This window comes from Anomalospiza imberbis, chromosome 27 (genome assembly GCF_031753505.1).
Source record: "Anomalospiza imberbis isolate Cuckoo-Finch-1a 21T00152 chromosome 27, ASM3175350v1, whole genome shotgun sequence".
Lineage (NCBI taxonomy): Eukaryota > Metazoa > Chordata > Aves > Passeriformes > Viduidae > Anomalospiza > Anomalospiza imberbis.
Genome location: NC_089707.1, coordinates 2881842 through 2893860, shown reverse-complemented (window position 1 = coordinate 2893860; position 12019 = coordinate 2881842). Strand labels below are relative to the sequence as shown.

Below are 12019 nucleotides of genomic sequence, written 5' to 3'. Positions count from 1 at the left end.
TGGAGGCTGCAGCTTGTGCACAGAGAAGCCCCTGGAGGTGCTCACTGGACCAGTGGTGCACAAGTGGACACAGGGAAAGGCACAGGGTGCTGGGTGTCCTTTCCAGTGGGAAGATCAAAGCCAGCTGAGTGTGTGCTCCCAGCTTTTCCCTGTGTGGCTTTCTTGCACTTCCTCAGGGTAACTCGGTGAGCCATCTCACAGCATCTTACTCCTGCTTTTTGCAGGCCTTAAGCCCTAAGTGTTCCTTGGGCCTGCTGAGCATTTTCTGCTTCAGTGGAAGTGACAAATGTGACAATCTTGGGCAAGTCTGTGAAGCGAGGTGCTGAAGAAGGATGCTGCAGCTGACACAGGACTGTGGGTCTGAGTACCCAGCTGTGCCCCATGGCTTTCTGGAGGCCAGAATGATCTCTTGTGGTCTTGATGAACTTTCTAGAGGAGTTTTTGGGTTTTCAGTTTCTTCAGTCCTTCAACAATCTTCCTTGCTTGTGCATAAAGATGTAGCTGAGCCAATGCAGGCAGAAGTTGTGTGGTTTGTGCTCTGGGATTCACATCCTGCTTCTGCCACAGACTTTCTGCATGATCTTCATCACCACATGCCTCAATTCCTCCACCTGGAACACACTGCTCATAATTATCCTTGTCTCCTCCATAGCAGGATTGAATGAGGTGAATTCATAAGCAGCCTGTAGAGCTGTGCCAGAACTTGGTACTAATGTTGCTTGTGTTTCTGTATGAGACAACCCCTCTTTCTCAGGGAAGGATGGTTCTCCTGGACAGGACTAAGGCACACTGAGATATCAGAGGGAAGATGCAAGCAGGATACTTGAGCACTGAGACTGGCACCAATCCATCCCTGCTTGCATTCCCAATCAGAAACGGAATCCAAATGAGCAAATTAGCATTTAGATTTATGTGCTCTGCCCAGTTAGAAGTGATTATGATCATTCAGGCAGGGCATTTTTAACTGGCCAGAGGAGGACAAGCCCACAATTTGTAAAGTGGAGAGCCTAGGACCTAATTGTGCCAATGGCCTTGGATGCCTTTTGGTTGCTGACATCCCAGAGGAGCCAGCCTGCACTGTGTGCTTTGTACACTCTGCTTCTGACCCTCTTAACACTGTGAGGTTCCCCTGCATTGCACCTAAGGGGCTATTTTACATCACTTACTTGTAATTAATAGAGAGGCTTGCCCAGCTGTCCCAGGGGGCTTTTTCCTTCCATCCAGCTTTTGCAATTTGAAAGCTGAAGAAGGGGGATCTGGGAGTCTTCTCCTTGAAGAACAGGGCTACCAGATTGCTGAGCTGACTGACAGCTCATGCTGGGCACTGATTAAACACGGGGAGCCAGTTCACCTCCAGAAATCTTTATTTGGGGTATGGTGAGAGAAGTGGTGCATTTTGGCCTTGGTGAAACCAATAGCAAAGCTTCCTCTGACTTTAGGAGTGCCAGGATGTTTCCTTAGATCCTTCATCTCCAGAGTGCTACAAAAGTAGGGAGCATTTCCTCAAAAGCAGAGGGGAAGCCCAAGCAGAGCGGGGTTCCCTGCTTCTCTGTGCTGCCCAGATCCTGGGATTGGGGTGGATGTAATCCAGACACTTTGAGCAAGGCCTTGCCTCTTCCCTGGAAGTCCCTGGGCTCCTCTGGGCTGCAGTGACCCTCCCCGTGGGTGTCTCCTCACTGTTCTCAGAGGGCTGCACAGGACGTGGCTGCTGTGCTTTGTGTGACGCTCCCGAGGTCGGCTGCCACGTTGCTTCCCACCAGGAACCCCCCCAGAAAGCCAACAAAGGCTGCAGGCTCGTGAGAGGGACAGTGGTGCAGGCAGAGAAACGTCTGTGAGAGCTGAGAGCAGGGTAGGGACAGCTGTGCTGGGGAAGTTGTGTATCCAGCCAGGAGGGAAATGTGAGCGAGGAGCTGGAGCAGGGCAGTAGGAGCTTTGCTGCCCATCTGGTGCCCACTGCTGCTCCAGAGGATTTCCTGAGGGCAGTGGGTCATGGAGCTGACAGCCCTTACAGTGTCATCAGCAGCAGGTAAGGAGGACCCTGAAGTGTGAGGCTGAGGGACATTTGGCCCATGGTGTCCTGACAGCATGTGCTAAATGTTAATGTGGTGATATTCTTAAGAAATGAAGACTAATAATGCTCAGCTGAATAATTTAACAGGGTGAGGCAGGTGCAGGCTCATGAATCATTTGCTGGGATTCTCCACCCTACACGTGTGCTCACCTATGTGTTCCTGTGTGGTAAAAGGCATCCATGTCTGTGCATGTGCATCTTCTCCACTCGGGGAATTTAAGGCAGCCACATCCTGACTGCTGGATTCTGGGCCCAGCTGGGTATATACAAATACAGTTTTCTTATCCAGGTGTGCTCTCTGATTACTGTGCAGCCTTAGGTGATAACTGGAGGCCAGGAGAATTTTGCTTCCAGAGTTTGCTGTGTAAGCCAGAAGTGGGTTCTCCCTGCTGCCCTGTTCCTCTCTTTCTCCCTCAAATGGGAGAGGTAAAACTTGACCATCCCTTCTGTGTGTTCCTGTAGGGGACAGCTCTTTGTGTGAGACCTGTATACAGAGTTTAGGATCCCCCAGGGACAGTTCTTAAGGCTTTAAGGTGGTTAAGTTAAAGCTGCTGTGGACTCCCTCTGCTTGAGAGACCTCTGATAATTTGTTTGTCTTTGGTGGCTACATGAGACTTAGAAGGATTAAAGTGGTGGTGTCCTTCATGGAAGCCTCTTCTGTGCAAGGAGGACCATGGCTCCCTCTGCCTCAGCTGGGAGACCTCCTGTTTCAGGAAGAAGCTGCCAGACAATCCTGCTGCTCTTCTCCAAGCCTCAGCATCTGGACACATTTCTTGTGTCTTGTTTTCTTCTCTTTACCCATATCTTCCAGAGCAGATAAAGACCAGCCCAGAGACCTGACCTCAGGTTGGTGGGTGTCTCTCAAAGTCACTGGAGCTGGCAAGGCCTCTGGAAATGGGCAGCCCTTGACCCAGGGCTTGGTCTGACATGGGCAGGGGGAAAGTCTTCCTGTGCCCACCCCAGGTGGTGTTTCAGGTGGGCAAGAGAGGAGCTGTGGCCATAGCTGGGGGGTGCAGAGCAGCCCTGCGTCCTCTTGTCGCCCCAGCCAGGAGCTGCCTCTGGGTTCGCACCAGTACTGACCCACACTGCTGTACTGGCACTGCCACCTCTCCTGCCAGGGCATCGTGCTGTGGCCCAGCTGTGGGCACGTCACCTCACTGGGTCAGTGGCCCTGTGGGATGCACTCGCCCAAGGTGGCAGGTTCAGTGGGGTCACCACCCCTGGGGTCACGTCCCTGGGATGGGGGAAAGGATAGGGATGGACAGATGGGTAGAGGGGGCCCCTTCCCCAGAGATCATATCAAAATGTCTCTTTTGTGCAAAGCAGAGGGAATGCCCCCAAGAGCTGGTTTCCATGGCAACTGCAAATGTCAGGTTCCATGTGGTGAATAACCGTTTCCATGACAACACCTCCTTTATCCTAGGTGCTGGGAGCTGGAGTGACAGCCCTGTTGGGGGAGGGGACAGGGAGATGGCCTCAGGTACTTAACCTCCCCCTCGCCTCCCCCCATCCTTCCCGACTCTACTCGTCCCCCTCAGCCCCTGCATCCCTGGGAGGGAGGTGCTGGGTGTGTGTGCACTGCATTTCCACAGCATCCCTGCCGCCCCTCCTACCCCCAAATGGCTCTGGGGCTTTGGCTTCCTCACAGAAGCTGAGATCCCCGTCTGTGCCTCATCTCCCTCCCCATCAGTTCAGTTAGTTTAGCCCTGGTTTGGCATCCTGGGTGGAAACAAAACTATTCCTTGGTGCTGGGGGAATCCACGTCCTGGATGTGACGTGGCCAGCTGCCTCTCCTGGCTCTGCACGGAGCCCTCTCTTCGGAGCACACATCTGGGCTGCCTGCCCTCTCCCACTCAGCCTGCTCCCACAGCTCTGCCAGCCTCAGCTCACACAGGCAGGGTGCCAGGGACCGTGAGCAGCGACAGCAGCCTCTCAGCAAGGAAATTGGAGGCTTTGTGGAACAATCTCTGACCTCAGACTCCTGAATCCCTGCCCCACATCCCACTCAGCTCAGGAAAGAGGGGCCGGGCCCTCGGCAGCGCCTGGCGAGTTCCAGTGCTGCAAGGGCTGGGGCCACATGGCAGCAACAGCAGGACATCAGGAGCTCTGCAAATCCCTGCAGCTGATCAAGAGTGGGAGAAGGAGCTGCAGCCTCTCCCTCTTCCCTGAATGATTCAGCAGGTCTTGAGGTCCTTGTCTGTCAAAGTGCAGCATGGCAGCAGCTTGGCCTTCCTTTGGGGAGCTGCCAGCCCATCCCTGGGCCATTATCAGCGGCCCCATGATCAATCCTTGAGGCAGGAGTGGCGTGGGCCTGCTCCCAGCCTCTGCTCGTCCTGCCTGAGGTCCATCAGCCAGGGGAAGCCAGCTTCAGAGCCCCCAGCTGCCAGGCTGTGTGCCGTGCCATGCCAGCCTGTCACCTCCTGGTTGGCATCTCTGTCCTGTGAACTGCAAAGCCACCTCACGGATTTCCTCCAGCTCTTGGGGATGTGGGTCTGCCTCTGGTTTCTGGCCAGTCTGGCTCAGCCACCGCTTGGAGACTGACAGCCCTCCACATATTGCATGCTGGCTTCTAAGCACATTTCAGATGGTGACTTTTATGGCTTGATTTCATTTTCTGTTTTGTTGCTGTTTTTCCTCAGGGGTTTCCTAAGAGAGGGGGCAGATGATGCCTGGACCTGCAGCTTGTGTGCAGGCCTTCCCTGCAATATTCTGATTGTTTTTTATTATGAATGTCACTGATTCAGGTCACTGTCAGCCTCTGTGACTGATGCTGAGAGACATGGAGTGAGATGTGCTGTGAATGTGGAAATCTGCCCTGTGCACCATTCCTTGGAGGATATTCTGGTGCAGTTGGATCCTGCTAGCTGGGAAAGGAGGCTACAGCTTGTCAGCTGCCTCTCTGGGCAGCTCAGGACACACAGACTTGCCAGCAGATGAGTTTTGCCCTGCTTTTCAAACCAGGCAGTTAAAGCTGTGTGTTCCTTAAGGCAGCTACTTCTGTCTGACCTGGAGAGTCCCCATCCCATGTGAGCTAAGCTACCCTTCAGGCTTGTTTGTGGTTGGATTATTGCTGATGACACTAATGGCTGCAAGAGAAGGAAAAACCTCCTCTCCACACCCAGGCGAGAGGAGTTTTGCCACTTTCAACCTGAGCATTGCCCCTGAGGGCCAGAGATGAGAGATGTTGCTGGAGAGCAGCACTGCCCTGCTCAAGAGCTACTCTGGTGCACAGAGCTGTCTGTGTGAGGGCTGGGGAAGGGGGAACACGACAGGCCTGCTTGCTGTGCTGCTTCTAGCCAAGTTCAGGGGCAGCGTCTCTTCCCTGCTGCAAGGACAGTAAGTGGCTCAGTTCGGTGACGTGGCCATGCCTGCACTGAGTCAGGGCAGACACAGGAAGAGCTTCCAGGCACAGTCTCACCTCAGGCCACCCTGACCACTGTTCAGGCTCCAGTCACATGGTGATGAGCTGCTTCCTCAGAGTCCCCTCTGTGCTGCTTGCAGCAGCTGAGGAGGCAGAGGTTTATGCATGGTGGGCATTTCCAGGAGAGCTGCTCTCCGGGGTGAGCAGCTGAGCAGGGAAAAGTGCCAGGTTCCTTTTGGCAAAAATGATCCCTTCGTCAAGGGTACTGCTTGCCATCACAATGTCTTGGTTTCCCTTCTTCCTCTCTCCTGCTGCCCTGTTGACAGTGCCTTCAGCAGCGTGTGCTGGGCACTGGGCCAAGCAATAACCTCTGCATTCCTCTTCCCTTGCAGATGGCACGCCCGATCCAGGTGAAGCCTGCGGACAGCGAGAGCCGTGGAGGTAGTTGTCATCTCTCCTTGTTTCTCCTTTGGTGGCTTGTGAGGGGGACCAGGAAATGAGACACGGGGTCCTGACTCTGCCTTCCTCTGTGTGAGGAGGAGTCTGTGTGTGGCAGAGATCCGGGGGGCAGGAGGGCAGTGCAGGGACACAGATGGGCACAGCAGGCAGCTGACAGCACACCAGGTCCTAAGGTTCATGATGTGGCTGCCCCTCCACTCTCTTTCCCAGCTATTTGAGGGTGCCATCAGCCTGGCAGTGTCTGCCCCCAGGACATTACTGAAGCAGACCTGTGTGGCACTGGGGCTCCTGAAGCCTTTGGGAAGAGGTTCCTTCATTCCTACACCTGATCAGCCCAGTAAGAGCCAGATCCCTGCAGCAGCTCTGGCTTTTTAATGTGTTCAGCTCACTGGTCTGCAGCTGATTCTCCTGTCTGCAGCTCCCTCCACTGCCTCCCCCATCACTGCTGAGCTGTCTCAGCCCTGCCACTCTCAGTCCTGCAGCAGCCCCCAGCACATTGTCAAGGCCAAAATGCTGTTGCAGAAAAGATCACATGATGGGGAAATAATGTCTGAAGGGAAAGGATCCTGAGATGGAGGTGCTGTCAGCCTGCAGGGCACAGCTTGGTCAGAGCAGCATATACTGAGGAGTTCAGAGCTGGAAGGTTGGGAACAAGAGAATCTGCTAATTTAATGGGGAGCTCTCAGCAGCTCAAATGCCTCCTCCAGGTGGAGAAGGTTTGCAACTTCAGCCCTTTCCAAATCCATTAACTCATTTTGCTTCTTTTCCTTGCCTTACTGATCTATTTCTTCTCCTTTTCTCTCCATTCCTACCTCTGCCTCTCCATGCCCTGTGCTGTTGGTGCTGCCCCTGAAAGCAGTTTAGTAGAGGCCAGGGGAGGGTTTGTGTGCTGCTGTTTGTGCTGTGGGACAGCATGTCCTGCATGCTTTATTTAGATTTGGAAGGCTTTTGTTTTACATTTCCAAACAGTTTGTAGTGACTGTCAGTTATTACACTGTCAGAACATGAGATATGTTTGATAATATTTTATGTGAATGTGTGTATTTATGGTTGTGTGATACTCCTTTAAAAAAAAAGTCTGTTTAAATCAGATAGAATCTGTAACTTTTGGTTATTGTGCACCTAAGTTTTACTGAGGTCTGGGCATTTTACTTCAGCCCCTTGGTTTAGGGTTGAATTTAAGATCCTTATCTGTGCTATAGGCAATCAAAAGAGACCAGAATCTTCAGGGTGTTTCACTCTCACTGTTGAAAATGATGTTAAGAATGGATGAGAGATCCTTTAGAGATGCCTGCAGTGGGTGATGTGGGGAGGGCTGGCTTCTCACTGGGACCTCTCATGGCCTCTGGATGGATTCAACCATTAGGTGGTCAGCCCTTCCCCTACTACATTGATTAAAAGAAAAAGAAAAGTTTATGTGTCTGAGTGCAACTCTGGAGTCTCTGGCATCTAATCAGGGCTGAGGCCATCTCTGCATCTCTCTTTTGCTGGTGGGGCACTAGTTGGGGCTCTTCTATACACACCCACCTGATGTGAAGGGTTGGGATGTGACATCTCTGATGCCTCTGTCAAATTGAGCTGGAACAGCTCAGCAGGTTAAAAACCAGGGTGCTGATTTAGAAACAAGCTTTTGGCCAAGGCACTGGACTCTGAAATCTCTAAGTTTATGAAAAGTGCCACATTCCCTAATGGCTGAAAATGTCAGAACATCAACTTTGCTTCCCGTGGACAAGAACAGAAATCTTTGGAGTCTGAGCACCTGTCTCCTGCAGCCTGTGCACCTCCTTCCAGGCTCCTTGCAGAGCCCAAGAACAAGCAGCTCCCACAGGAGCCACAGCAAACTGGATTTTTTCCTGAGGCAGGAGCAGCATCAGGACAGCACCCTGTGTTTGTCTGAGACAGGTTGCTCTTCTGAAATGTTTCTGTCGTGATGCTCCACTTGTCAGAGAAGTGGCTGAACAACTTTGCAGATACGGGAAGAGCAATATCCCTATCACAATAGCCCCACACTGGCAGGAGGTGAAATAAAGATTTGGGGCAGGGCAGAAGTGTATGGGTTAGGAATTTATCAAGGAGTAGCTCCATGCATCAATGAGGCACTGCTCTGCATTATCCTTGAAGGGAAGCTCTTTTGTACTCCCCAGGGACTGACCTTTCTCAAGTGAAGCACCCTGAAATAAGAACATGGCATTAGAACGCCAGAAATTGTCTCTTGGTCTGAGAGATGCTCATTTTTCTGCCAAAGGGGCAGTTTTGGCCAAGCCCTGCAGGGGCTGTGTGGGAATATCTGGATGCTCAGTGTTCCTGCACCCAGCAGAAGAAATTCACTACGGTAAAGTTGCTGCCTGCATTAGTTCAGAGTGGGAATTGTGATGCTGGGCCAGACATTGCCAGCTTTTCCCTGCTCTCTGCTGGGAGCCTGGAGTGCCAGGAGGAGAGGGGCAGAGGAGTTCATGTGCTTGTCTGGAGCACTGGGCTGCAGTGATGGGGCATGACAGGTCACCCAAGCCTTTAGCACTGCCCAGGGACGAGGAAGCTCTCTCTGCTTCCCAAGGAGATTTGCTGCATCCCATCCTCAGCCAGGAGCTGGCTTCCCTCTCTCCCTGATCCTGCCTGCTGTTGGCCAGATGACCTGGATTCACTGGCTTTGTAGGAGCTGTGGCCAGTGCCTGTGTGCTCTCCCTTGGCCACAGCGTTCAGCCTCAAGCCCTGCCGTGTTCCCGTGGTACCTTCATCAGCACCGTGCTCTGTGCTGGCCCCTGCTGCTGCCTGCGCGGCTGACGGTGCCCAGAGCACGTTTCCATGGGAACTCGACGGTCAGAGATCACACTGGATTTCCCTGCTTGCTGGACAGCACGGGAAATTGCCAATCAGAGGGTGAAAAGCAGGAGCTGTAGAGAAAGTGAAGGGGAAAACAGCAGGAGGGGAGGGTGTGCTGTGCAGAGGAGGAGAGGGGAGAGCTTCCAGTGCTGCAGGAATCCCTGCTGGGAGCTGAAGAACGATGGAGCTGATGACCTGAGAGTGCCAGAGGGTTTGGGATCAGCCCTGAGAGTGCCAGAGGGTTTGGGATCGGTTTTAGGATCACAGCTCAGTTGGAAGGGTTTGATAGCAGATCAGGTGGAAGGGTTTGCAGCGTTGCAGCCCGGCTGGGGAGGGATCAGCCCTGAGAGTGCCAGAGGGTTTGGGATCAGCCCTGAGAGTGCCAGAGGGTTTGGGATCGGTTTTAGGATCACAGCTCAGGTGGAAGGGTTTGATAGCAGATCAGGTGGAAGGGTTTGCAGCGTTGCAGCCCGGCTGGGGAGGGATCAGCCCTGAGAGTGCCAGAGGGTTTGGGATCAGCCCTGAGAGTGCCAGAGGGTTTGGGATCGGTTTTAGGATCACAGCTCAGTTGGAAGGGTTTGATAGCAGATCAGGTGGAAGGGTTTGCAGCGTTGCAGCCCGGCTGGGGAGGGATCAGCCCTGAGAGTGCCAGAGGGTTTGGGATCAGCCCTGAGAGTGCCAGAGGGTTTGGGATCGGTTTTAGGATCACAGCTCAGGTGGAAGGGTTTGATAGCAGATCAGGTGGAAGGGTTTGCAGCGTTGCAGCCCGGCTGGGGAGGGATCAGTCCTGAGAGTGCCAGAGGGTTTGGGATCAGCCCTGAGAGTGCCAGAGAGTTTGGGATCGGGGGTTTTAGGATCACAGCCCAGGTGGAAGGGTTTGCAGCGTTGCAGCCCGGCTGGGGAGGGATGAGTCAGCCTGGATATTGTGGGAGAACAGCCGTGTTTGGAAGCTGAGGAATCGAGAGGATCCCGGATCATGGGTTGGGCTCCAAGATGCAGAGAGGTAGAGGTCAGCAGCAGAAGAGCCCTTTCAGAGGTCCCCAGCTGCTGCAGAGGCATCCAAAGGGAACAGGCTGGATCATTTTCCTTCGTGTGATCTTCAGAACCAGGCTTTATGAAGCAGGATTCACTGTGAAAAAAAATCTTATGTTGTCAGTGATTTCATTCCCTTTTACTATTGCTCTTCTTGGTATTCAGAAATTATTCCAAACCCATAGGTGTGTGTATTTATATTTGCCTTTATAGCTTAAGACCCTAAGGTGTCACAGTTTTAACCAGTGCTGCATAGCTGGGAAGACTGGATTTTTTTTTTCTTCCGAATTCCAAAAAGGAAAGCTGAAATTCCCACATGAAGGCAGGACTTCCAAAAGGTTCTGTTAGTGAGCCCTGTCAGACAGGAGAAGACCTGTAAAGCTGCAGGGATGGAAGAGTCACTGTTTCAGTGGACTTTTCCCACAGGGCAGGGTAAAGAAAAATGCTTTTGATTCAGCAGAAATGGTGTGAGGAAGAAACCACAGGAATTACCCAGGAAATCTGAGGGCTCCCTGAAGGAGAAAATAATGAGTAACTTGTAATTTGATGTTGATTTGATTGCAAGGTGTAGGATAACTGGCTTTCCCAGACATCTCAACACCCCCTAGCCCAGCCAGCCAGGGATCCCTGAAGAGAAAGGCAAGGCCATCAGATACATTTCTGGCTGTCAAATCTTTGCCCACAGTTCAAAGAACAGAGGATTATTTCAGAGCACCTAAAGTCAGTGCAAGTGTTTCTCAGTGTATTTCTCCCCTGTGATGGTGATTTTTTTAAGGAGCTCCCCATGTTTGCCACCCAGAGGCTGCAGCATGTCTGAATAAAGGCCTGGTTGCAGCTGCAAAGGAGATTCAGGGGAGAGGAAGGAGGAACACTCCAGTGTCCCCTGCCATGGCCAAACTGGGCTCACATCTGACACCAGCTGATGTCAGTCACACCACAGAGCTGCTGCTCCTTTAGTTTTCATGCTCCTCTTCACTGCCCAGTAAATATCTTCCTGTCCAGTCCCTTTTTTTCACCCCCCTCTCTTCCAATCTGATTTTTCACCTTTTCTATGTGCTGTTTTCTGGTTGTTTTGACCACCAGCACTCCTGAGCTGGCCCTTGTGGGGCCAGGTGCTGTCTCCCTCCTCAGAAGGCAGCTGAACAGCACCTGCTTTGTGAACTCCTGTGCCTTGGCTGGGGATTATTGGGCATCACCAATTTGAATGGACTCAATCAGCTGAAATAATGCCTCCAAAGGCAGCCATTGCCATGCAGGTGCAGGGAGAAAAGTACAAAGAATCACAAGGAAAACAGAAGGCAATGAAATTCCCATGGGTGTAGTTACCCATGAAAATGGGGAAGCTGGGAAACCTGGCCTTTAAAAAAATATGCAAAGCCGTATATTTCAGCCACTTCTAGTTATATAAATCAGGAGTATCTGCTTGGGAGTGGGTTAAGAGCCTGGGCTGCAGCACTTCTAACACGTTTTGTGTGTGCTGGACACGCTGCACGTGTCTGCCTGGGGCTACAGGAGAGCTGTGCCTGGCTGAGCCTGTGCTGGGGCTCTGGGGCAGGGTGAGGCGGCTCCCTGTGGTGTCTGCATGCTGGATGAGCCTGGCTGGCTGCACATTCCTCTTGCTCACTAAGGAATTTCGTTCAGGAAGGCGTCCCCGGGGGCTGGGGATGTACAAGTGCGTTCCAGGGCGTGTGTGAGCCTTTGTGTGCTGCGTGTGTGCATCTGCTTTTCTTGGAAGGACCCATGGCACGAGTAGGTCCTGCCTGTGTGTGCTGCTGAGTGCATCTGCACCTGGCTGAGCGGCAGGGAGGGTGCCTTCCTTCCTTACCTGGGTGGGGAACCTGAGCCAAGAGGAGCCCGGCAGGGGCTGGGGCGAGCCTTGGTGACAGTGTGAATGTGTCATGTGCCATCCTTGCCTGGCATCCCTACACAGCACCCCCCTGGAGCTGCAGTAGCTCCAAGACCTGTTGTTTTTCAGGTCACTGCACTCTCAAGCAGAGAGCAGCTCCTTTGCTATTGCCCCTGACGTGTGTCACATTGCATTGGTTTGTTTGGAGCCAGCCCCTCTGATCCTGTCGCTGACAATAAGGAATCCTCTGGCACTGCTGCTCCAGAGCCACATCCCGACACGTTCCCTCCTGTGGGTCCTGTCTCCCCACTCAGATCTGGGGCAGTGGGGGAGGGTTAGCTCTGTTCCCTGGCAAAAACTGAGGCTGGGCTGGCGTTTGGGCTGGGATTTCGGTGTTGTGCTGTTTTACTGCTGTTCACATCAGTCTGGG

At 52.9% G+C, this 12019-nt stretch overlaps 1 protein-coding gene across 3 annotated transcripts in view; it reads left to right on the top strand.

The window, feature by feature from the left end:
• The window catches only part of CELF5 (CUGBP Elav-like family member 5), a 37811-nt gene that overhangs the window by 12469 nt on the left and 13323 nt on the right, over positions 1 to 12019 (top strand). For 2 of the 3 annotated variants that reach the window (XM_068174043.1, XM_068174040.1), the window contains exon 3: positions 5825 to 5876. In XM_068174043.1, the coding sequence (XP_068030144.1) occupies positions 5825 to 5876 (52 nt within the window). The remainder of the gene's footprint in view (positions 1 to 5824; positions 5877 to 12019) is intronic. The other variant, XM_068174041.1, reaches the window with a different exon arrangement.